The sequence below is a fragment of the Pleuronectes platessa genome, chromosome 4 (genome assembly GCF_947347685.1).
Source record: "Pleuronectes platessa chromosome 4, fPlePla1.1, whole genome shotgun sequence".
NCBI lineage: Eukaryota > Metazoa > Chordata > Actinopteri > Pleuronectiformes > Pleuronectidae > Pleuronectes > Pleuronectes platessa.
Genome location: NC_070629.1, coordinates 24,994,599 through 25,020,627, shown reverse-complemented (window position 1 = coordinate 25,020,627; position 26,029 = coordinate 24,994,599). Strand labels below are relative to the sequence as shown.

At 41.1% G+C, this 26,029-nt stretch overlaps 2 protein-coding genes across 3 annotated transcripts; both read right to left on the bottom strand.

The window, feature by feature from the left end:
- Window positions 1-1,922: 1,922 nt before the first annotated feature.
- On the bottom strand, window positions 1,923-8,933 carry krt1-c5 (keratin, type 1, gene c5). Of its 2 annotated transcripts, none has more exons than XM_053420796.1 (9): window positions 8,832-8,933; window positions 7,780-8,162; window positions 7,197-7,279; window positions 5,952-6,108; window positions 5,169-5,333; window positions 4,938-5,063; window positions 3,365-3,582; window positions 2,942-2,970; window positions 1,923-2,705 (listed from the first exon to the last, which is right to left on the bottom strand). In XM_053420796.1, the coding sequence occupies exons 2-9, from the start codon at window positions 8,152-8,154 to the stop codon at window positions 2,590-2,592; spliced, it is 1,269 nt and encodes a 422-aa protein (XP_053276771.1). In that variant the 5' UTR covers window positions 8,155-8,162; window positions 8,832-8,933; the 3' UTR covers window positions 1,923-2,589. The 2 variants fall into 2 exon arrangements, with proteins under 2 accessions (XP_053276771.1, XP_053276770.1); XM_053420795.1 differs by having other exon boundaries at window positions 7,780-8,194; window positions 8,832-8,891.
- Window positions 8,934-15,174: 6,241 nt separating this feature from the next.
- Window positions 15,175-25,814, bottom strand: LOC128438590 (LIM/homeobox protein Lhx6). Its single transcript, XM_053421195.1, has 9 exons — window positions 25,587-25,814; window positions 24,789-24,919; window positions 24,154-24,285; window positions 23,490-23,611; window positions 20,996-21,216; window positions 19,156-19,256; window positions 18,364-18,459; window positions 17,170-17,341; window positions 15,175-15,840 (listed from the first exon to the last, which is right to left on the bottom strand). Exons 2-9 carry the CDS (start codon window positions 24,789-24,791, stop codon window positions 15,758-15,760), a joined length of 930 nt encoding a protein of 309 aa, XP_053277170.1. The 5' UTR covers window positions 24,792-24,919; window positions 25,587-25,814; the 3' UTR covers window positions 15,175-15,757.
- Between the last annotated feature and the right edge of the window lie 215 nt (window positions 25,815-26,029).

The window sequence follows — 26,029 nt, the reverse complement described above, 5'->3', positions numbered from 1 at the left end:
AGGGGATGCAAAAAAGTGCTGAACCTGAAGTTGAAACTGTAATTCAATGCTTTGTGAAGTTCCATCACCACTGACAAGTAGAAGACTTCGATGATGTCAAATTGATGAAGGAGTTTTCTTAAATTGCATGTGCTTTCTTAATTGGCAGGTTTTCACTGAGTGGGAGATTTCTTTGTGTTTCTCTGTAGATCTTTGTAGATATTTGTAGATTTCATTATTGATAGGTTTATGGCAAATATAAGCATTTGGCCATTTATGACGTTCACAGCGCAATAAACGAAACATTCTCTGATGGAGTTCAACGTCCGATCATTTGTGTAATTTCCATTTCAAAGTTCAGCCAGAGGGAGGCAGTGTGGAGGTTAAATTAAGAAATAATTTTTTATCTTATAAAATCAAGCAAGACAGACAACAAGAGTCAAAAAGAAAAGCAGAGAAAAAAATGTGTTCCTTTGAAATATAGACTTCTCATGATGGTTGATCTTTCAGCTCTCGACAGGTCAGTATTGTGTTCCTGCATTTCATCCCAGTCACTATTTTCATATTGTGTCAGTGGATCTGTGCAGATAACCTATGCAGGTCAATCTGTTTCTCTCCAGGTTATCAAATCCTACACATGGGATAATATTTTGGTATCAGACAGTCGAGTTTGAAATGACTAAATCACACAACAAGTGGTGAGACTTGTGTTGTGACACAGTCCGGCTGCTGTCTACACTGTGTGTGCTTGTAAATCCTGTGTCATGGGACTGACTTTTAAAAGTTAGTGAGAAAGATCTCTATTTGAGTTTTACTAGTTTCTCATCTAGGTGATAACTGCTGTCCGGCTTATACAACAATACAAATACATACAATATATACAAATGATTATTGTCCCACCTCATTTTCAAGTTATTGAAAATTTAATTTGGCAGGTTTCTACTACCACGTTTCTTGGGACTTAATGGGGAGAGAAATTAAGTAATTTGCATGAAGAAGTAAAAATCTGTTGTTATTGTTAACAAAGCTGGTAGTTTACAGTTTCCACATTTCACATGATGTTTTTCCTGCCACTTATTCCTCTATGATCAAAGTTAAACATGTTTTTATACATAAGTATTTATATCCGTACCAGTACAATCATTGAATAGATTTACTCCACACCTGATTACTATTTGCATCTTGAGATTTAGACCAACTCTCTTATCTATTGTCTATCAGATGAAGAGGATCTCAGATATAGAGTCAGTGCACTCATACATTCATTCATATTGTTGGTTAATCTTTAATGTCTTTAATATCTATATTACATAGTGTGTAATATGTTTATATAAGCTGTTAACACATCTCACACCGGGATCGTTTTGAAGTCTTTAAGGTGTTGTGTTTATTGTGATCTGATCAAATCCTTAAACAATATTTGACCCAAATCTCAGGTCGAGAACATGAACCTCTGACACATTTTTTAACTTTTGTCATTTATCTGTGCGCTCATTGTGTCTGTGTGTGTGTGTGTGTCTGACCTGGTCTTGTATTACAGAGACTCAGAATGACAGAACAATGGCCTTTATGGCCTGAAGAGGACCTGATTGCTCATCTTGTTATTCACTGTTCACACACGTTTATAAATCTAATATGTGTTAGATTTGAGTCTTTGTCAACGAAGAGGAAGAAGAAGATGCACCGACAGCTCTGGTAGACGAGATGGAACAAATCCAGTCGGGGGAGAGAAGTAATTTAGAGCCCCCCCTCTTGTCCGGCCTCTTACAGAGAAAGACATTGAAACACAAAAAACTTGTGAACTTGTCACTCGATACTGTGAGTTCTGTAGTTTCTGCCCTCTCAGGGAAAATCATGTTTTTCTTTGTTCCTCCTTCCGGCTTGTTCCACGAGTATCAGTCAAGGTTTCTCTCTGTGCTAAAACCAGAATTCTGAAACGACACTTATTTTTAAACACACTGGTTTATTGACACTGTACATCGGCTTTGATTTGCTTATTTCTACAATAGAACTAGGTCACAATTCGCACATAATTTTTCTTACAGTCAAACAAATACAGTTGATACTGTTGCAAGAATGACATTTTCTAGAAACATTTGTTTACAGTACTGACAATTTTCAAATAATAATATTGACTATTATCATTGTAACTTTCCAGCATTCTCCTGTTAGTACTAAAGGTAAAAAGAAATAGCTTTTTGTCATTTTTGGGAAATACTCAGATTCACTTCCCTGACAAGATCACTAAATATGGATATGGATTTTTCTGAATTAAGATAAAACCTTTAAAGGTGCTGGTTGGCAGATTGGTTTACCACTGGACATGTCTCAGCTGTTTCCCCTTGTTTGCAGGTTTTATTGCTGTTTTATGCTGAGGACCTGCTTCCTGTGGTTTCAACGCAGTGAACATAATATTAACCTTTTCATCTAACTCTTGGCAAGAAGACTAAAAGGCATATTTCCTAAAATGACAAACTATTCCTTTAAATAAGATGCTCGTTCTTGACCTTTAAATCTTTAGTTAGACATAAAAAGGACACAAGTCCTCATACTAGATGTAGCTGAAAGGCATCAGCACGTTTACGGCTCCGTCTCCTCACGAGCTGTGGTTCATTTTTTAAGTTCTTCAATCTGCTCCACCTCGCTGGACTCATCCACCACTTTCCCATTAATCATGGTCTGAGTGACGACTTTTACAATCTTCCTGGTCCTTATCTCAGGGTCTTCTGTAACACAGAGGGAAACCAGGCTCAGTCACAAAAACACTAACTGACATTAACAGTAATAATAATAACAAAAAAGTAGTTTGATGTTGAAACTGCACCAACATGTTTTGACATAATTTGACAACAAAAGAGATGAAATGTGAACGAAGCCAGTTTTATGTGTGTGACACAGTTATGTTATAGCTATCGCTCTGTAGTGAGATTCAGTACATGCAGTGAAAATAACTTGAACTTACTTTTAGGAGGTGGAGTTATTTCCTTCACCCTGTCGGACAAAAGAACATGACAACTTAATTCAAGAAAGCAAAACAGTAAGTAGAAATCATGTTCATAACAGATACAGTCTAGTTTGCAATGACCTCAAAGTCTTTTTAAATTAGAAGTTCAAAATGTTAACTGTTAAGCTGACGTAAATATAGATTATTATAATTCAATTTCCTGCCTCTTTGCTAACATGAGCACTTTCACTCTGTTTTACATCTGTTTTTGGCCTAACTTTGGATCTTCAGCTGCAAAATGCTGTATTATAATAAATTACACCGAACAGAGCTACAAAACGCATGAAGCTTCATCCATGCCACCGCCAAATTCGTTTCAACATCGCTACCATGTCTGAACTATCAGGATTTTTCGATTGTGTTCTCCCAGCTGTCACATACATTTCCTCTCCTTCCAGCAGCCGCCTGTAGGTGGCGATCTCCATCTCCAGGTTCTGTTTGATGCGCAGCAGCTGCTCGTAGTCGGTCTTGTTGCGTTGCATGTCCAGACGCAGCTGAGACAGCTCGTCCTCCAGATGGGTCAGTGTGGCCTGGAGACGGTCCATCTCCACCGAGTACTTGTGTCCAGTTTCCCCCAGGTTTCCCTCCAACACACTGACCTGTGAGGGTTAACAACAGGTTTCATTCTCAAGTGCATGTAGAAGAGTTTAGCTTTTCAGTTTAAAAGGTGCATCCTGCAGGAGTGTGACATCAAACCCTTGCTACATCTTCCTCTTTGAGTGACCTTCAGGACTTATCATTTCCTGTTTTACTTGTAAATTACAACCCCTTACCACCCCAATTTACTTGACTGTTTGACTTTTGAGTTTTTCCCATGTGTCGTCCACTAACATGGAGGAGGTGGGGAGTGTAACTTATACTGCAGCCAGCCACCATGTTGAGATCGAGATGATTTGGCTGGGGAGCTGTCTTGTCGTCCGTCTGTCGGAGACACTTTCGCTGACCTACCAATCAGAACTCCTTCTGGTGCCCTTTGTGTGTTTACCAGCTGAGCTCATCCATTCATGACCCGTCACTAGATACTAGAGACTGTCAGCGCCATAATATCTCCACATTCAATACTGTGTGCTCACTATCAGGCTGAACAAACATCCATGAGCTATATCTGCCTCCACTGAACCTTTCCATGTGCTGTGTGATCCGTGTGCACTCGTAGCGGATATACACAGAGAAAACATCGGCCCTATGGGTCTATGTTTGCTGTGTACACTTCACCGCTATAGTTGACAAAGCGAAAGAAGCTGTTATCTGTAGTTACGCCCAACATCTGTGCAGTGTGTAGGTGAGGTGAAGACACGGTACTTAATGTGGAAAATATATGAATCTCCATATTGGAGCCTCATAGTAAGAGCACGGAGGCTTCTGTATTACAGTATATAGTTGATACGATTTGTTGTTACTCTCGTCACTTTGTCACAAAGGGATTGTTAAAAATAGATATTTGAATAAATCGTGCAGAACCAAAGATATTTTCTTCTTTTTCATGTAGTCGTCATCATTGTAAAAAGCCAGTGCCTACATCAACCACAGTCCAACTCAACCACCCACAGTCCAGTTGGAGCTTCTTGCAGTCAACCCCAGGACCTGTAAAAAGGTTTGACTACTCGTATCGGCACTGTTAACTTCCGAAATTGTCTTGTGCCCGAAAATAAGGGAAACTACTTAACAAGCTAATAGAAAAGTTGATATTAACAGCTAAGTATCTGATAAAGGGTTGAAACGTCTTCTCAAAAAGTACCGACACAAACTTGAAAAAGAAAAACAGTGATCAAACCCACAAAAAAAAATCTATTGTCATTATTCAATGTTCAAATATTACCATGAAAGTCGCAGACAAAACTGTTAGAAACCATCATATGTTCTTCTTGAATGAGAAGCACCATACTGCGGTGGTTACTGTCAGAGGTTCACGTATTCAGACTGTGCCCATGCACCATGTGGCAGAATGTTGTACCTGTTTGCGAAGGCTCCCGAGCTCGACCTCCAGCGCCTGCAGGAAGCGTCGCCTCTCGCTGAGCTCAGTTTGGGCAGAACGCAAAGCCTCGTTGCTTTCTCTGACCTCCGACTGCACTGCGTCCAACTGTGGACACACACATGACATAAACCACAGTGTAATGTACAGTTTGTAGTCTATAAATAATAATAACGATAATAATAATAAGGTCTGATTAATGCGACGATGTACCTTCTTGAGGTACCAGGTGTCAGCCTCCTCCTTGTTCTTGCGGGTGATGCCCTCATACTGGACCCTCAGCTCGGCCAGCGTGGCCCCCAGATCCGGACTCTGGGCCGCGTCCACCTCCACGTTCACCTGCTCGTTGGTCAGACGCCCCTTGAGGGAGCTCAGCTCCTACAGTAAGTCACACAGGGTAAGAGAACGGACTAATACATCTCACTGTGGTTTCCACCTCACACCCTGGACAATGAGTTCTTATTGCAGAGTATTTTTGGACGACCACAACTCTCTGCTGACAAGTGACATCTCCCTTTTCAGAATAAGTGAAGTGTGACTCTAAATATACAATGGTGATAAGGAAGTCTACATCCTGGACACCACACCTGACTGTCTAAACAATCCCTGTGGCTGGACGGGCTCAAATGCTGCTGTGCTATCTGGAAGCACCATGGCTACAAAGACCGAGGGTGTGTCAGTACACTTAACATGATCATGTTTCAGATACTGAATACTGTTAAAACCCTCTGGCCTGACTGGCCTGAGTAAGTCAACACAAACTACCTCATCAGAGCGGGTTCATGTTAAACTGTTTTGCTGCAAAAAACAAATAAACACTAGAACGCATCGAACTAATAATGTCAAGGTGCAGGAAACTGACATTCATACATCTCAGTGAACAAACTCACTTCCTATATTTATACAGACAACCCGTGACAGCTTGTGAGGTGATTACCCTGATGAGCAGCTGATCGATCATGTCTGACGTGACCTCGACCTCTGCAGGGGTCTCACCTCGTCGTGATTCTTCTTGAGGAAGTAGAGCTCCTCCTTCAGGCTGTCCAGGTCCCCTCGCAGCGTGGCGATGATCTGGTCGTGGTCGGACTTCGCTCTCCGCAGAGCCTGACAGTCCCTCTCCACCGACTGGCACAGGCTGGCCTCCGCCTCCCACCTGAGGGAAGAACACAGTGGAGGATTCAAGTAAGACGAAAAAAGTTCGTAAGCAGAGACGTGCAACACAAACGCTGCTGTTCCCAAAACTATCCATCTATCGTTCAAATCTTATTAGCAAAATAAAACATTAGAAATTCCTTGAAGTTTGCTTAAACATCAGATTGTGGCACAAACCTCGCGATGAGCATCTAAAATGTTATTCTTAGCGTTCCTACTATGACACATATAACACAATATAATCCACTATCCTGTTTACACCGTATTATGGAGATCTCCTGAATGATCACGTGGCTCAAACCACTGGATGCTGCTTTGTTTGATGTCAGCTCACAATCACCACTGGGAGTTATATGGAGATGGTCATCACTTGAATCTCGGAGACATCATCAGAAAAGTGTCTTCTTCTATAAAGCCTTGCTATCTAAACTGGTATTTCACATCTGGATTAGAAATAAACTCACAAATTGTATGTGCACTGAATTTTTTTGATCCAAATCTGCAGCTGCTGGTGATGATATTAGAATTATCTTAAACACTTCAGTGTGTTCAGTTAAATGTCATCAACAAAATAACATAATAAAGTAATATTCTGATACATGTATAAAGTCATACTGGTTAATAGTTTTGCTATATAGTGTTATTGCCACAAGGACTATGAGTTGTACATTTTAAATATATAAATAAGAAGACTTGACTTGATTTGACTTGAAATCCCAGAAGGAATGGAAACAAGTGAAACTCGTGCAAACATCTTGATGTCAGGTCCACACACACTTTGCTGCTGATGCCATGAATCGCTGTCAATTGATGTATTACTCCCTCGCATCAGGCCACAGAACATACCATCAACACGCTGTGAAAAACAGCAGCAGTGGGCGGTTCCCCGACTCTTCCATCTTCCCTCCAGCTTCAGACTCTCTGACCTGCTCAATACATCACTGCCGGCGAGGCGAGCACCGTGGGAATGTGGCTCTTATTTCGCAGGCTGACAGAAAGCTCATTTATTCACATCGCTTCGCGGTCTGACGCTCTCATGCGAACACTCACAGGCAAGTTAAAGAAAGGAACCCTCTGTGTGACACTCACTTGACCCTGAAGTCATCGGCTGCCAGCTTGGCGTTATCAATCTCCAGCATGATCCGAGCGTTCTCCAGCGACTTCTTTCTCACCTGAGCAGGAACATGGAACGTTAGTTAAGATCTGGCACGGAGAACAAGAGCTTTTCATAATTATAATGTCACTGCGCCTGTTTATTTAATGTCACCTACAGTCAGAAAACAATGCATGTGTTTACTAAATCGTGTCATGTGGAAATCAGTTCAAAAGGCCGTTGCAGGAGCTTTGTGCTCCTTCTCTCATCACTGCCTTCATCTATATACCTTTAAAACAAGATGGACTAAAACTATTGTAAAGTTTATTGTTAGAAACCCAAATGTCATTGTGTTGTGTTGAAGCACATGCATCGAGAGTTAATGTTGAATTAGAGGACGGTTATGTGTCTTTCAAACTAAAAATCCTTAACTTGTTTTTTTTCAACTGCCTTTACTTGATTCTAACCCAGGTCTGAATCAATCATCTTATTATCAAAAAAGACAGAGATCAATTCCACTCAGGCGTGATTAGATGTTTCCTCATCATGGGGAAGTGGATTCTTAAATTGGACACTGACCTGCTGCCCGATGACATGCGCCTGGGCCATCATCCCCTCGATGTCGTGACCCTTTGGAACCTTCTCCATCATGATCTGTTTGATCTTCACCTCCAGCTCGGCGTTGGACCTCTCCAGCGAGCGCACCTTGTCCAGGTAGGTGGCCAGCCGGTCGTTCAGGCACTGCATGGTCTCCTTGTCGCAGGTGCTGACACCGAGGCCGTTGAAGTTGAGGCTGGAGCCCAGCATGTTGAGGCCGTTCCCCACCGAGACGGAGCGGGACAGAGGAGAGACGGAAGGCTTGGAGCGGAAGCTGCGTCCGCTGTCCCTCACAGACGTGCTGGAGAAGGAGGGCTGGCGAAGGGAGTAGCTGCGCACGGAGTGGGTGGAGGCCATGGTGTCCTCTGCAGAAGATTCACATGCACAACTTTTGTATCTGTGAGCAGGACACAAATCTCAGACTCTTAAACATGTAATTGGTGAATTAATGAGATCGAGAGGTCACTCTTGAGCTTGAAAACAGTTGTCATTCAAAAGAGACAGAAATACAACATTGTTTTGTCTCTTTTCATTTGTTTTTTTGCCTTTTATTGTCACTTTGCTTCTCTGAATAGCGGTTTCCACATCTCTTTGCTCGTTACTTCTGTAAAACATGTCTGTATGTTTTGTTTGTGATTTGCATTCTCTATGTGGGGGTGTGACATCTGTCTTTAGTCATTTTGCATCTCTTTGTAGATATATTCCATGTCTGTGTAGTAACTTCCACCTCAGACAGAGGCTCCTGCTCAGGGGCCCTCTCACCTCTCGGGCCCCTGAGCCCAGTTCAGACTCACTCAGTCAGCCATCTTAGGAAAGACATTATCTGGACCTTGTGATAAAACTTTTTGTCAACTTTGATAATAGATGATGGTTTAAATAAAATTGGTAAATATTAAACGTTTTAATTCTGTTCTCATCACTTTAAATCTGCATCCTCCGTGTCAAATGGAAAAAGTTGCTCACTCAGTGATATTTAATGGTCAGTTAATGAGTAAGAAGAAGAAAGTCAGGAGAGAGATGGAAACAGTACTTACATGGAGGTCAGTTCTTGAGTCTTCTCTTCTGCTGGTTTCCACCCTGGTGCTGAGAGGGACTGCAGCTGCTGGACCAGATCTCACAGGTGAGTTTAGCCACAGAGGCAGGACTCTGTGTTGAGGTGGAGCCTTCGGTGGTTTGTCCAATCCCACTGCAGCAAAGAGGAGGATGCAACTGTACACCGTGTGGAGGGGGAGTGAGAAAAGCAACAATGGTGCACACATACTAAACTGATGTTAAATGCAGTTCTTTGTACGCAGCGTCACAAGTTTGCAAACAGCAGCTGTAGGTTGAGACACGTGATCTATGACTGAATCAACATCAATTAATTTACATTTAATGAAGACAGTGGAGTACAAAGTAAAATATGTCCCTCTGAAAGTGGCAGCATAGAAAAAATACTCAAGTAATGAACTTCAACCCTGTAATTGAAAATAATACTTTATTATTGCATTCAGTTACTTTCCACCACTTAATATTACTGATTTACTAATTCACAATATTCACCTGTAACATTTTAATGTTGTCAGGGTAAAGCTAATTTTAACCATAGTGTGTGTATAGTTTTTTTTACTGTATGTTTTACATGGATACACTTGAGCTGCAAAGTGTAAGATGTGGATAAGTACAATAATGTGTCTGTACTGTAGTTAGACAGAAGGGATTGGTGTTGGTTGAAATTTGAAAATTTATGAGATTTATGTTAATCTTGTTTTGCTCTGTGCACAATGGGGGTGTTTGGAGAGTTGAGGGGTATTGCTCTTATTGCTTTTATTCTGTGAAGCACTTTGTGTTACACTGTGTGTATGAAAAGTGTCATACAAATAAAGTTTGATTGAGAGCGTACTCTCTGGACTTTAACAAACTAACTCGTAGAGCTATATTAGTTGTTCAGACAGTCCTTGACATTCTGTGGCAGCCGGTGAAACCATGGAGCACAAACCGGTGTGGCAGGCCGGCTGGAAACAGGGCCCCGGCTGTCTCCACAGTGATCCCATGAGGTGTGGACACAATGCAGCCGGAGCCACGTGAGAAGCCGGCTTCACCTGAGGACGGCCCGGCAGGGTGCGGAGAAACGGGAGCAAGCAGCCGACAATGGAGGGACACAATGAAAAGAAAATGAAGACCCCTGAGAAATGCAGCGAGAGGTGCAGGGCGTAGGTCTGGTTGAACTGGAAACATGGACTAAATTCACACCCAGACCCAGAAACACACACCAGTTTTGTACATTTGATAAGTGTCAACCATCTCTCAGCTCCTCTCTTGCTGTAATCCCTGTGAAATTCCTCCGCTGGTATTATTCTCCCTGTACAGGATCAGATCACAGAGTGACACTGACCTGGTTCAGTGACTTGCATGTCTCCTCCTCCAGGCACTCCTGCCCTGCACACACACACACACACACACACACACACACACACACACACACACACAAAACAAGCTGTTGAGATTGTCCACATCAATTTGTTCGATCAACTCCAACAGCAACCCAACAAAAGGGAAGTCTCCTGTTCTCCGGTTTCAGAAGCGTTGCACTGAACTGCACAACATTACCCAGGTGTTTATTTATCTGTGTGTCCAACAGTGATGTAAACATTACATGATGTGGACAAACATGCTTGATTAATACCACATATGACTAAATAGCTGTATGCAAATGAAGTGCTTCCTCTTGTTAACAATCCACAGTAGCAGAATGAACACGCTGCCACCTTGTGGGTGAGAAATGTTCCACAGCCTGGTCATGATGCTGATTCTTCTCTACAGAGATGAAGTGAAACTGTTACTTCGGGATTTGGTTTGTTTTCCTTTAAAAAAAATAGTAAAAACATAAATTACTGCAATCCACATGCTCACCACTAGGTGTCACTAAGCCCCTACACACTGGACCAATCTAAACCTAATGTAGTATAATACAACCTTCCTGTAATATTCATATTCAATCATATTATTCAGGTTTGGATGAAATTAATTCTGAGAGGTGCTGATTCAACTGTGTGATCATTTTGAGACTGTGGCTGTGGTGACTTTGGGCTGAACTCCTATAAAACCAGTGTTTTTATTTCCCATTGACTTTAATAGGCTGAACAATTGCCGCAGTTCTTTAGTGTAACACAATATAATTCAACAGGCACCACAAACTGTTTTGCTGCAACCTCCCAGAATCTCCAGAGTTCCACTGTAGCACTCTAGCGCCACCACCTGTCCACCCAAACACATGGCATCACATCTCTGTGTCCAGCATCGAGCCTCAGGGGAGTGATTTAGATTCTACTCCAGCTTCTAATAAATCAAACTGACGTGCTGTGATATATTGAAGTCGTTGTCGTGCCCCCCCCCGCCCCCCCACCCCCCCCATATAAACACATTCTGGGAACCTGCTGTGGAGTCCTGTGTTTATTTTTGCATAGAGCGCAGTTTGGCCGTCAGCCCGGATGAAGTGAATCATATGTTTCAACCATTTCCTCTCTTTTCATCAGCCCTCCTCCTATAGGTTGCTACTGTACAAGTCGTTGTTTACATGTGGAGAAAAGGTCTGTTTCTCAGAATGTCTATATAGTACACCGTGTACCAGCCTGGAGTCCAGAGGCAAATAAATTCATTTGGTTTTGTCCTTTTGTTTGGAAACTTGATACTGGATACAGTTTATAGCTTTTATAGCGGGGGGGGGGGGGGGGGTAAAATGGAAGGCCTGTGCAACATCCACACTTAAACAAAACACCCTGAGCCACAAAGTAAATTCGTTGTGGTCCAGTTGGTCTATAAAAAGGACGTTTCACCTAAAAATGCTCGCTCACGCCGCGCTCCCCCTCCCGCTGTTGATCTGTTGACATGGATCCAGGTCCGAAGCCTCAAATAGTCCAGTTCCTGAACAACAGATTTAGTCGCCGTCGGTCTGAGAGAGGCTCAAATTGCCGGTTTGCTCTTGTGTCACCAAACAGCTGATGGATGAAATGGAATTTAGAAATGATGCTGAGATAAGTGCTTCCAGAGATAAACTGCGTGTTTTCTGCAACAATGAGGTGGACAACCAGAGAAAATATTTGTGATACTGAAATCAAAGTTTTGGTTATACTTCTCCCACCCCCTCATCAGCATAGTGGTGAGTAGATAATGAGTGAGTTTTCATTTTTGGGGTGAACTATCCCTTTAATCCATCCTTACACCTCTGCTACTTTGTTTTGGAAAACCAGATTACATTTTACGCCATTTACACAGTTTGGTCTTGTGAAGGAAACAACTTTCATTTGGGGGAGAGGCCTAATTTGGACTAAATTACTTTACTATATTTATAAACGGTACAGTTTGAATAAAGAGTCTCAAGCATTGAATTACAATAAAGATAATCAAACCTTCGCTTGCACCATGGGTCTAGGTTTCAAGCAGGTTGACGTATTATATGAAAAAAAAATGTGTTGAACAAGATGCACAAATCTTACACTGATCACAACATGTGGGGAGAATGTTGCAGGTTTTAAGAGAAGAGTTCAAATAATCCCTTTACCCTGAGTGCCCTTGGTTTATTTACACAAACTAAAGAAAGCTCATCCTGCTCCAGATATATATTTGTCTTGGTCCCTAACAGTGAATCCAAAGTATCAGGAGACAGTAAAATATTGTGTTCCCTGATACTATTCTATAAATGAACAAGGCCTCATTAGAACTATTTCATAATATATTTTTAGAACATCTTTATTCTTAAATTCATCATCCAAGTTCTTTTATTCCGGAGCCGAAACTAAAACATTATCATACTCATCAGCCATTCAGTTACTTTGCGAGGCTTCATCAGTTCAGTCAAACAAAAGCCTTTTTTAGCAAGACTTGAAGAAGCAAAAAACTGAAGAAGCTGTCAGCATATGGCAGCAACCGAAATAAACTCGAGGAGGAGGAGGAGGAGGAGGAGGAGGAGGAGGAGGAGGTCGCTGATGATGAAGATGGCCTCGCGTTGCAATCTTCCACAGAGGTTTTGTTGACTGTTGTGCAAGGGGAGAGCTCATCAGCGCGAAGAAGAGAAATGTGAATACGCAGAGACAAGGGGGCACTGCAGTGTATCTGCTCATTAGGCGGCCGCCGCTGTAATTCAGCGAGCGAGCAGCTCTGCAATCAGGGGCCTATTCATTAGCATGGGGGGCCCGCTTTCATCTGCAACCACTTGAGGCTGCCAATCACCGAGGCGGACGCATGACAGGATGAAAAAAAACCCGAGGGGGACTTGAACGCTCGGGGATGCTTGTGCTCGGAGAGAGGGAGACATGTCTAAATGCTGCCTTAAGCTTTGGAATCTGAGGGGGACTCTGATGGGGGAGAAATATGGGTTTTTACAGTGTAGTGCTGGCAGGTGGCCCAAACCATGTCAGTCTGATAATCATCGCTCTGCTTCGCATGAAGACAGCTTTTGTTCTACGGTTTCACGAGGAGCATCATCGCGGGTTTCCTCCTGATTGAGTTGATTGAAAGTGATTGATTAGAAGAAAGTTTGATTTAGAGGTATAAAGTTTGGAGAAGGAGTTCTCCCTCAGTCTTCTTCTACAACCTTCTGATGCTGTGATCCTCAAGTCCTTTTATTGTTTAAACACAGATATAGTTTAGATCCACACTCAAAAACACACGTACATGTGTTCAAAGATAAGACAATGATGCAGACACAGAAACTCATATTGGTCCAGTCCTGTTTTTAACTCAAATTAAATATTTGTGTTCATTTAGTTTTAATTGATCAGGTTCATAACAAGTAAATGAAACAATCTAGTATTCTAGTACCTGTATCCTCCAACAGATAGATCCTGATTCAGGGAAATGTTCTTAAATGAGGAAATTACGAGATTGATACCAATGATATGTTTGTATGACAAAAAAATTTATCCGAAATTGAGCTTGATGTGGAGAAACATGGGACCTGACCTGCTTCCTGGATGCACCAGCAGCCCTCTGGAGAACCACAATGGGGAAAGTGCTGTTGGGTGGAAAATAAATAAGCTAGTTGGCCGGCGTAGGATAATTTGGGGTCATTTGGAAGAGATACGTATACACAGCATGCTGCACTATAACCATGCAACCTCTTCATTCAGGCTCGGTTTAACCATTCACTGGATTTAAACTGACCAAAAGGGGATAAATCTGTCAACAATGTGAGGACACTGCTTATTTGTTTGAAGTGTTGAAATACAGATGCTGGGAAACAAGGTGGCGAAATAGGAATGTTCAGCAGCTGGAACTAAAATAAATAAAGAAACTGTAAAGATCATCGCTTTAACAAGAAGGAGGAAGGAGAAAAAATGTCACCAATATGAGAGCCAGGAAACAAAGACGAGTAAAAGTCTATGACAGTGACTGCAGGAGATCCTGCTGGGTAAATATCTTGGTCACATTTTAAAAGGATAAATAGAAATATAGGCCGCTCAGACTTTAGTTTCAGGTTGTCTAGTTGCTGCTCTCTGAGTGCCAGTGGTGTAAATGTGACCAGGATTGTAAAAGTGCATTATTGTTGCACACTCAAAGAATTTACTTCTGTGCTAAAAAAGAGAGACAGAGAGAGAGGGAGAGAGAGACAGAAAAAAAGCCACATTGATCCAGTTTGGAAAATCCCGATCTAACGATATCCTCTAACCCGTTCACTCTTCCCATCACGGCTAAGGCTTAAGTGCTGTCAATCAATGCAACAACTGCAGATGATCTGTGTTAAAAGGCCTCATAAAAGGCAACAGGCGGACCAATCAATGGCTGCGCTGCGAGGGAAAACCTCCATAATGGTTCTCACAGCAGGATTGATCAGGTTTCCTGTTCAGCACAGGAGGTAAATTGGAGATGATGTGTAGGTTGGTGGCAGGACATTGTTCTCGATAACAGGTCACTAGATACAGGTACCTGACCTCTGACCCTTAGCACTTAGACTTGGCAACGGTCGGTGTAAAAGTAGTGTCCTAAAATATCACTTTTGTCTGCAATGCTCCATTGCATGCACACACACACAGACACACGCACAGGCACAGACACACACCGAAACGCACACTCTCTCTCTCTCTCTCTCTCTCTCTCTCTCGCTCTCTCTCTCACTCTCTCTCTCTCTCTCTCTCTCTCTCTCTCTTTCTCTAAGCGAAACCATAGAGACAAGACCTTAACCTTTAACCCTAATTTTAACCTAACATTAAAACATGTCTTCTCCTTGATATATAACGTTTTACCTTATGAGGAATTGATTTGTTCCCCATGAGGATAAGTCCCCAAAATGTTAAGAAAGATTAACACTCTAACACACACACACACACACACACACACACACACATCTGCTCTCTCCACATCAGTAAACCAACCCGACCCTTTGATTCGTTACAGTTCTGATACATTTTATTAAACCGTATATTTACAATGTACAATCACTGAATTGTTTTCATTTCCAGACACATTGAAAAGTGCTTTTTTTAAAAGTGAAGTTTTGTTCTGCAATAAATAAGTTGTTTCCAATTTTTCTGACAACAACACAACAACAAACGACAGTGAGGCTGCAAACGTGCTCATCATCAACTCAAGACGAAGAGACAAAATACTGAGGTTTTACTGTAATACTCTTACAACGCTCCCTTTTTCGTCTTTTCTGAAAGCTCATATTGCAGCGAACTTATTAAAACACCTTGAATGATTGAGTCAACAAATGAAAAGACATCCTGACCTGATGCAGTGTTTTGTGTCCAGCCACAAAAAAAAGGAAAAAACAAAATGAGCGCTCGTCCTTTCTGTCCTGCTTTGTTGGACGTTTTCTTCCGTAACCACAATCTGCTGTCTTCAGAAGACAAGTTGAGCTTTTCAGTCTCACGACGAAGAATCCGACTGATTGAAAGCAGATTGTCCTGCTGCTCCCAAAACATTTTACATTACATTTTCTTTCACAATATCATCAGAGTGGTGGAGCCGCGGGCCCGGTGTGTCAGCGGCTTATGGGAAGCTGTGGTAACGAGATGGATGGATGGGTCAAGTGGCCCGGAGCAGCGAGGACGGAGAAGGGATGAGCTGCACAAACAAGAGAAGAGAGTTAGTGAGGCGGTGGGAGCCCGGTACTAATAGCACACAGTCAGAATCCACGTCTTTAAAAACTGAAGTAAAAACCTTGAGGCTTCAGCATTTATCACATAGTCCATTCAAGTCAAGACATTATTTCTGTGTCATTCATAATGAGAAATTAAGCATTTTCCTGAGGGCTCCTCGGTCTGTCCAATACATGACGTCAGAGTCTCATTTTAAAAGGGAAAAAGGGTAAAAATGTATGAAAATACCCTCGATTTACACAGTAATATGTCACTCTGTCTGAATCAGGAAGCGATAAAACACTTTCTGGTTCCCAAAGTGTAGGTTGAGAGGCAGAAGTTCTCAGTAATGGCAGCAACAACATAGGAATTTAGAAGGAAATGGGAAATAAATCATATGAAATTCGGTCAAAACTGTGTAATTTACTGTGATATTCTGCAGAAGCTTCAAAGTAATAACTAACGACCTTGAGTTAAAGTAAAAGTGTTTGTTTTTACTGGACTGTAGTTGAAGAATATGACGTCTCCGACCAAACCTGAAGTTCCCTTTAAGTGCGTTGCTGCTCCATCAAGTCTCTGATTGAGCTGAGACTGGAGCTTCCTACAACACGACCTCACAGCTTAACCCCTCGTATAATTCTGAGGTGAGTAAACGTATTTATTCAGATGAGCTCCACCTCTACAGCTGCAACATTAAAGTGTTATAAATATCAATTCATCGATGACTATAATACAGGAGGATATTATACATTATTCAGAATAAGCAGTATTTTTACTTACTTGGTATAGTAATTTGATGTACATACTTTTATAGTTTTACTAGAGCAAAATCTTCAACTAATAGTTTTTTTACTTGTAACCATGTGGTATTTCTTTACATCGAGGTTTTGACATGAAGTTTCTATCATTACTTTACTGTACAAATTAAATATTTTATAAATATTTTAGCATGGCAGGATTTTATAGGTTGTTTTTAAAGATACAGTATTTGATCTTTTCTTTCTATAGTTCCCTGGGAGAACAAATAAGTATTTTATTAGTAGGCAACATGATTAATAAAACATTGTAGATCCTCGGCTGTATAAGCACTTCATGTAAAGTTCGTAAAGGAAAAACTTTCACATAAATGTAGAAGTAAAAAGCATAAAAAAACAACAGTCGAGTAACCCAAATTTCTACTCAAGCAAATTAACCATTTTTCCATAACTGTATATGTTGTAAATAAATGATGCTTTAAATCAGTTTTTAGGTAATGTATTATTGAAAACCTTTCATCACAGCATTTGAAGCGGGAACAAGAGGAGGGGACACTCACCGTCCAGATATCCGTGCAGAGCGAGTAGGTGTGGTCGGTCCGGGCTGCTGAACTGGGAGTAGTGGATGTCGTCTGGCAGCGATGGAGGCATCCTGGACAGCGGAGCGCTCTGAGAGAAGCTGTTGTGGGGCGGCTGCTTTTTGTGTCGTGCCCGGCAGTTCTGAAACCAAACCTGGGAGGTATTACAGATAATGTGAACATTCAGGAAACAGGGTGGAAGAACTCTGCACTGACACTGTGGAGATGTAGATCCGAGCTTCACTATTGTTCTAATCACTGGTTTGATTATTATTAAACACACTGAGGAGCCACAGGACAAGTATTTGTTGCTGGTTTGCACCAAGGACCTAACTGGTAAACTGAAATAAGTTGGCAGTGATTTTAATAACTTTTTACTTTTATTTTTAAATGCTGAATAATTCACCTGGTCTGGTCTTTAAGATCACTTTCAGGTTAATTCAAAAGGTCATAGAAGGTCACATGTTAACTTTATCTTCTTTATTTTAACGGACCACTGAAGATGATTTCAACTTGTTGTGATAAACTCTGGAGGAACTTCTCCGGTTTTAAGAATTGAGCACAAAATGGCAGTTGACAACTTTAATTGAGAAATCATTTACTACATTTATGCTACTATGAGTAATTCTACTCCGTTACTTTTCGGTTGATATTGTAGTTTTTAAATCCACGATATTAATTTCAAATCTCTAGTGACTTGTTATTTGCAGAACAAAATATAATGATATGATATTTTAACTTAAGCAGAACATTAACTTGCTGCAAACGTAAAGTAATATAATGATACGTAAATGTATGAGTACTTTACTTTACTTTCACCACTGGGTGTGACTCATTTTACTAAGTGAAAGAACATTGTATTCTGCATATTAATTGTCTTTGTGGTTCCATTTGAGTAATCATCCTCTCAAACAAAGCAGCCAAATCAAATTATAACCTCTTGTTACGAGTTGCACGCGTCTACAAGCTGCTCAATCAAAGCCTGATTTTCTCTTTTCAGATTGTCTTTTTTTTCCAGCAGGGTGAAAGGATAAAAAAAACATCCTGTAGTGGAGCTGAAACTGTGTCTCTCTTCTTTCCTGTTCCACGTTAATTGTCTCAGAGCCCAGTTTCTTTGCAGCACGACACAATATAATCTTGCCTCATATCTTTTTATGATGTGTGATTGTGTCCGACCTGTATCACTCGTCTGCTCAGCCCCGTCATTTCTGCCAGTTTCTGTAAAGTTTGAGCGTCGGGGTTGTTGTCCTGAGCGAACTGATTCTGCATCACCTGAGAGGAAACACATAATAATTTAATACCAGGTGGAGGAAAGTAAATATGTGTTTTATAATTTTTCAGTTTTTAACAGTCACATTGTGTACAATGATACATTTTGACAACTTTAGTAACTTCACACATTTTTATTTACAAACCCAACACATACTTTAAATACAACATTAAAAACACGAAACTTCATTGAAAAAATAAACTTACTGCACATTAATAGATCAATTAATACATTTCTTGGTTAGTTATCACTTTATAATCAACAACTGTTCCGGTAACCGATAATTAATGTATTTTTATGCAAATAATGCCTGGGAATATTTCACGGTTCCATTTTGTTCAATTGTGGATTTTGTTTGCTTCTCCTCATCTTATTTGAAAGTTGGAGCCCTGCGTTATTGTGATGGATCGTTCTTTTCGTTTTCTTATGTTTAAAAAAATAATCAATAAACACATTGATCGAGATGAGAAGGTAAATCCAAAATGCAAACAATCATCAGTTTTCACCCTTTATAACCATCAGCTGCATCTGAACAATTTTACTTTTTCAAGTAATAAAATCCAGTATCATTAGCTAGGGGACATTTCTCTGCATTGAGAACATACCTAAAGTACATTTTCCAGTTTTCTATTTACCCATAATTAAGTATCAGTTGCACAGTGTGCGATCAGAACTTTGACCTTTTGTGCAGAATGTACCTGCAGCTGCTCGGCAGTGAAGGACGTGCGCGCTCTCTTGGCTGGTTTGGGTTGACCGTCCTGATCGGAGGGCAGCGCTCCCTCCAGAGTCAGTCCTGTGCCTGAAGACAATCACAACAAGGGTTCTCATGTCACTTCACTCGGAAAATAAAAAACTTCAGCTAGCGCATTGTGAGGTTGCACAACACAACAGGCCGAGCTTATTACAGTTCCACAAAGTCTGTGTCATGAAACTGTCCAAACAAGCCACGCTAACTTAATTTAAATGTTTTCTTGCCAAGAACCGCACAGGCCAAAGTATTTATACCATTACGGCCGACATGTTCCTCACTGGAAACAAAGCAGAGAGCTGAGTCTGCCACCAGAGCTGTTATTCTCAGTGTGAAACATGTATTCCTCCATACGTTTCATTTATACCTCTGGTTTATATTTCTTTTTTTATTATTACTATTTTGTCAGATCTCCCAAAACGTTCCTCTTTCTCCAAGTTCAGTTAAAAATTCCTTAATGTTTTAGCAAAGTCCATCGTCTATAACAATCTCATCTTGGTTTTCAAAGCCTCACATCATTCGTCTTAAATTCAAGAAGTTAACATATGTTGATATTTCATATTGAAAGAAAGGAAATGTGGATTTTTACTTTTGATGAGATGATGACGTTACATCAGCTCAACAAAGAGCTGGGCTGAATCCTCAGAGAGTAATTATGTGATGTTCTCAGACAGTGTGGAGCAAAGCTCCTTGAGAGCAGGGGCATCACAAGCAATTGCCTGGGGCCCCGAGGTGAGAGGGGGCCCCAGAGAACGGCTGATTACGTTATTCCATGACAATTTTCTGAGAAGCCCCTTGAATTCTACGATCAGTTCAGGAATCTGCAATGAAACCATCGTCGGAAACTCCTCAACGTCTCTTAAACTTTTCTACTTGACTATTACGGGAGAGCGTGGCCTAGGGGAAAGAGTGGGTGCTCTGCAACAAGAAGGTAGCCGGTTCGAATCCCACTCTATCCCATCTGCATGCCTAAGTGTCCTTGGCAAGATACTGAACCCCTAAATGCCCCTCAGAAATGCTGAGTGTTCTAAAAAAATGTAAGTCGCTTTGGATAAAAGCGTCAGCTAAAATGACATGTAATGTATTATTGCAGCACTTGGGTCATAATCCTTTAAAGGTCAGAATGATGTGGTTTGGGATCATGTGTTTCTGTGAGGGGGCCGCTTGGTTCGATATATGACTTTCCCACAGAGGAAATTCCAACTGCTCTCAGACGTGCACTGAATTTGAGAACCAAAATGTCCGAGTCAGCTGCCAGCCGAGTTCAGTGCATGTGAGAATACAGCAGCAAAATGTCAGGAAAATTCAAAGCAGTGTTGATGACGTTTAACATTCAACAGAAGCAAAACCCGGAAAAACAAAAAAAATTGCACAAATGAGGAGCCAGACATGTAGAAGACGCTGAGGTAGGTGTGAATTTGGAAAGACAACCACATCAGAGATTCATTTGGTGATGAAGGTTGATTTCAGTGTTGATGTGCAGGTAACAAAAACACTTGCTTAACGCATCAGACCAGGAAAATCTCCTCCTCTGATCTTCATATGTGAAAGGCAAAGTCCGGATACAGTCTGGACCTTGCTCATGTCTGAAAAGGACATTAAAGAGAGCACTGTAGAGAACTGGCCGGTTCCTGATGTGTGTATGTAAACTGATACGTATAGTGGGGGCCAATAGGGGCCCCTACGACAAATTTACCCCCAGGGTCCCTCAGGAAGTTAATCAGGCCATGAAACTTGTATATTTTTCCTGAGTGGATCATCAGAGGTGCATCTTGGATCGTGTCTGTTACCGTTTTCTGCCGCCCGGCGGAGGTTGTCCAGCATGACGTCGTAGTGGCTGCGGCACAGCACCCGGCCCTCCACCAGGCCGAACTCCTCCCCGGTGGACAGCTGCCTCTTGCAGGAGAAACAGGCGAAACAGGCCAGGTGGTACACGCTGCCCCGGGCCCGCCGCACCCAGTCACTGGCGTACACCTGCCGCCCACACTGGCCACATTTGGTGCCGAACCTACTGTGAGGGAAGAAGGAAACATCAGGTGAAGGTCGGCTGCAGGTCAGTTTAAAGTCCTGGGCAGGAGCTTTTAAATACACACAGTTACACAAACACATCTGTCTGAGCTGATACACACACTCTCAACAATACAAACATGTTTACAGCTACAATAAGAACTCACAGTGCACAATGCATAAGTTGTATTAGTCTGCAAACACATTTCCCTGACTTATGTTATGTTATTTTCCACCTGCACATTTCTGCTAAAAACATTGGTAGTTAGTTGGGATTGTTTTTTCCTTTCATGTACTTTGTGTTTACTTTGAATAGTTGATATTTTTCTTGAACACATGCTGGTGTTTTAACTGAGCTATATGAAGCCTTCAGTTCCATGTCAGATTGTTTTGAATTTTGATTCTCCGTACTCTCTGATTCTTCTTTTACGCTCATTTTAACATTCCTACATGTTTAATATAATTCTGCATATTTGTATACATTTACTTTTGTTTACATTTAACCCTCTTTTTTTAGAAGTTATAGAATATGTGCAGAAGAGTGTTTTGCAAAGGGATCGTCTCTTCATCAAAAGAATGAACTAAATATTGAAAAACAGCAGCAGTTGTTTAAAATTGTTTAATTCCCAGCCAGAGGGTTCCCCGTGTGAGGGCTTACGTCAATAAAGAAATTTTTACACTTTTATCTTCAAATTATATTGATGTTTTATGTTATCTCACTTAAAGTCTTTTAATTCAGCCAATTGTGTAATAACAGAAAGACAAAGCTTAATTTTGGGAATGTGGTCAAAAAGAGGTTTTAGAGATTTGTCCTTTAACTACATACAGATTTAGTTGTTTATGTGTCTAATACAACTCAACATTTTGTATTTACTCTTTAGACCCATAATTGGCCTGGACAACTTTCTAATAAAAAACAACATCTTTTTTAACTATGGTCCCCACAACGTTTTAGCTCATGATCCCCACAGCTGTGTTGAACTGTGACTCCATGGCTGCATGTGTCTACAAACTGTGATCAGCCTGACTTCTTCAATAATAAAAAATACTGCTATGTGCCTTTTTGTTAAAGAAAGTGTAACAATTCTTCTGATGTTTCCAGTATATTTTCCCAGTAAACCAGTTATCGTTTGAATTATTTTCTCAGAAACCCACAGTTTCATTGGTTTGTATGAAGGAGGTGGGGTTTTCACAGCCCGTACAGTCAGATGACAGTTTAGAGAGATTTTGGTGAATAACCAAATTAAAATTAAAAATTACAAGGTCGATTAGCAACAAGGGTCATGAAATCAGCTGATGCAGTTTATATTGTACATTTGTAAATTGGAATCAGTCAAATGCATTGGTTCTGATCTGGCTCAGTTTAATATCATTGTTGTGCACGTGGCTTGTTCTATTACATTCTGCATGAACATAATTTTCACAGATAAAATCAGGATTCTCTAAATAAAGAAGTCGAACCTCGTTACTCTTGAGTTCAGAGTTGATGTTTAAAAGGGTGAAACTCAATCAGCTGTAAAAACATCCACAACAACAAACCAATTACGTTTGAGGATTTATCACCTGGATCCAAAAAAATAGAAATAATCTCTACAGGTCATCGTTTTCCTTTCAGGGGTAAACAGTCAATTATTTCACAATTTAAAACTGGAGCCAGATTTAAAGATAAAAATCTACTGTTTTCTGTTAAATAATAAGATTTGATGGTTTTATGGAATTTTCCTCTGTCTGCACATTTGAGGAATTCGGTGGGAGATTAAAACAGAGATCCTCAGTATTTCGAGATTTCAATAACACACATGTGGTTTATAATAACGTTCCGGTCACGTTTTTCATTTGTCTGTTTTTCTTTTCACCATCATTTTCTAATATTCTACTCTGCAAACGCACTTTGAATCGTCTGACTGGAGTGAAACTCATAACCACAGAGCTTTTGTTCACGGACAGTTTATAAAATACATTTGTAAACTTTCAAACTAAATGAAAACAATGTAATCGCCGAATTTATCAATTAAATTATGGTAATCGACTAATTGAAATTGAACGTTCTCCAGAAAACGGTGACTCGTTTTTTAAATCTAGAAAAAATAAACAAATTCATTTTAATTCACGATGACACATTTCTTCCATAGCTGTGTAGAGAGAGCTTCAAATTCATAAACCCTTTTCATCTGATTAAAAATAAAGCGAGAATCCTCTTGCAAGGGTTAAACTTTAAGCGTTAAATAATCATAATAGGCAGGAATAAAAGCAGCTCCGGAATAAAAGCGCTGTTACCTGAAATAATCCAGTTTGCAGTAGATTTCCTTGTTTTTAACGTAGCAGCTGCTCTGTTGACGCAGAGACGCTCTGCACACTGAGCACTCCAGACAACCCAGGTGCCAGTTCAGGTTGTTGACCTGCGTGATGATGAACAACACAATCACACAGCGAAGAGAGAGAGAGAGAGAGAGAGAAAGAGAGAAAGAGAGAAAGAGAGAAAACAGAAAGACGAAAGACGAAAAGAACGATTAAAAAAACATAATACATTATTACGAGGAAGAAAGAGAGAAAGAAGGAAAGAACGATTTTAAACACAATCATACAAAGAAAAAAGAGAGAAAGAAAGAAGACAGAAAGACAGAAAGAAATATTAAAACACAATCATACACATCATCCAGATGTTACAAGGAAAGAAGGAAAGAAAGAAAGATAAAAAAACACAATCATACAAATCCCAAGAATCACAACAACCCGAACACTGACAATCACACACTCTCATCCAGATGTTTCACAGAAAGAAAGAAAGAAATTGGAAATAAAGGCCTGAGATAAAAATAAGGAACCAAATTAGGAGAATGTTGAATTTATGAGAACGTAAATCTCCGGAAGCTCCGTGTATTTAATTCTTAAAAATACATATTTAACTTAAACACATTTAACACTTTTTGGTTCTCCTGACCTTCAGCAGGTACCGGTCGTGGATCTCCATGCCGCAGCTGGCGCACTGGTTCTTGGCGGCCGGAGGAGAGCAGAGGCAGGCGGCCTCCGACGGACTGGACTCCCCGGACTCCTTCTTCACCTCCGATGTAGACTGCGGACGAGAAAAGACGAGTTTAGAACAAAGACAGGACCCGTATCTTCATTTACATTTTTTAAGTTGTGTTACAGGGGGAAATAATTGTCCGTGAAATGTTTTAGAAGATCCAGCCTAAGAAAAAAACTCAAATTTTAACGTCTAGAAAATCTGCAACTCTATTTCAAGGCCTACACCTTCATTATGATGACATTTTGCATATAGCCACGAATCTGACCTGATAATTCAAACACACTAAATTTAATTGAACACTACGTTTAAAAGGTTGCAGTAGACCCTGTGAACCAAAATCTTAAATTAACCGAGTTCTGCTGGTTTTCGCTCTCCGTTAAAACCCCTGATGATAAACCCCAGTGGATCCTCCTGATCAAACCTTCCTGATCCCCGGGAGGAGAACTTCAGGAGCAGGGGGGAATCGACTAAAACCTCAAACACACTGATAGACAAAGAAATCCAAAAAGGTTGCAAACCAAAAGCTCGTCCAGATGTTTGTGACTCACCATTCTCGGGTCTTGCGCGCTGCCTATTTGGAGAGAAGATGGAGCTCGCTCTGCGCATTACGCATCTCTGCCCCAACCCACACTATATCCGGTCCAAAACAACGAATAACAGTTTCTCCTGCATTTAAACCCTGGCAACAAAAGACATTTTGATGCAATTAGAAGGAGGCAAAAAAAAAAGGAAAAAAGAGAAGAAGCTATGTAAGATCGATCATTCCTCTTGTGCGCAATGGGAGGCTGCGGTGTGCCCGTGCAATCAGACGCGTGTGAAAAGAAAGGATGGCACCATATCTGCAATTAGCGGCGGATTGAAACGCTTCGCTTGATAAGAGCTCAGCCCGAGTGTCAATTTCATGTGTCAATCACGAGAAGGCAGCGGAGCCACCAAGCTAAGAGAAGAACCAGGCGGCACATCCTAATTTCAATAGCTGTAAAAAAAAAAAAAAATCGAAAATCGAAAAAATCTCCAAAGTGAAGAGGCTCAATTGGAGATCGGTCTATTCATAACAGACAATGCGAAGAAGCTGCAGCTGATCTTGAGGCATAAAGGCGCTTGATTGTCTCTTTCTGCTGATGGACCCATTTAAACACTCGAGGCTCCCCTGTGTGATTACAGCTGCATTCATAAAGTGCCAAAAATCTGCGTTTGGGTGGAAATCCTGCGCCCGTGTTGTCCTTCGTTTGGTCCAAATTAACAGGAATGCAACATTATGTTAATCACCAGCTACGGTGTAAACATTGGAGGCAGTGGAATAACAAGAGGTGGCCTGTGGGAGTCAAAAAAACAAGACTTCGTACATGGAGAAGCTCCCAGAAGCAGCGAGAACATCGTCCAGTAAAAGTTTTTCCAGAACATCACAAGCAAAGTATCCGGATAATTCCCTGGGACATGGTTGTTTTTCCTGGAATGACAGAGAGACACGTTCCCCTCCGTCTCTCGGTCTGCGAAATAATCCTCCTTCATTAACTTTCTGGAGCTGGGAATCAAACCAGTGGCACCAGAACCACCCCTCCCAGTGCTGTTGGTCCGCTGTGGCTCCTTCTCCCCGCCTCGGCTCAAAGTTTACACCCAGTTGAGTCAGACAGGATGTGATGCTGCAGCCACAGGACCAGCTCACCGGGGTTTCACCTCCAGACACAAGAGTATTGAGGACACGATTCTATCAAATACATGAAACTGTGGCTGAAGACACCAGTTAACCTGGAAACTGGCTTTTGAATGAAGCAGCTGCAGCTCAGAG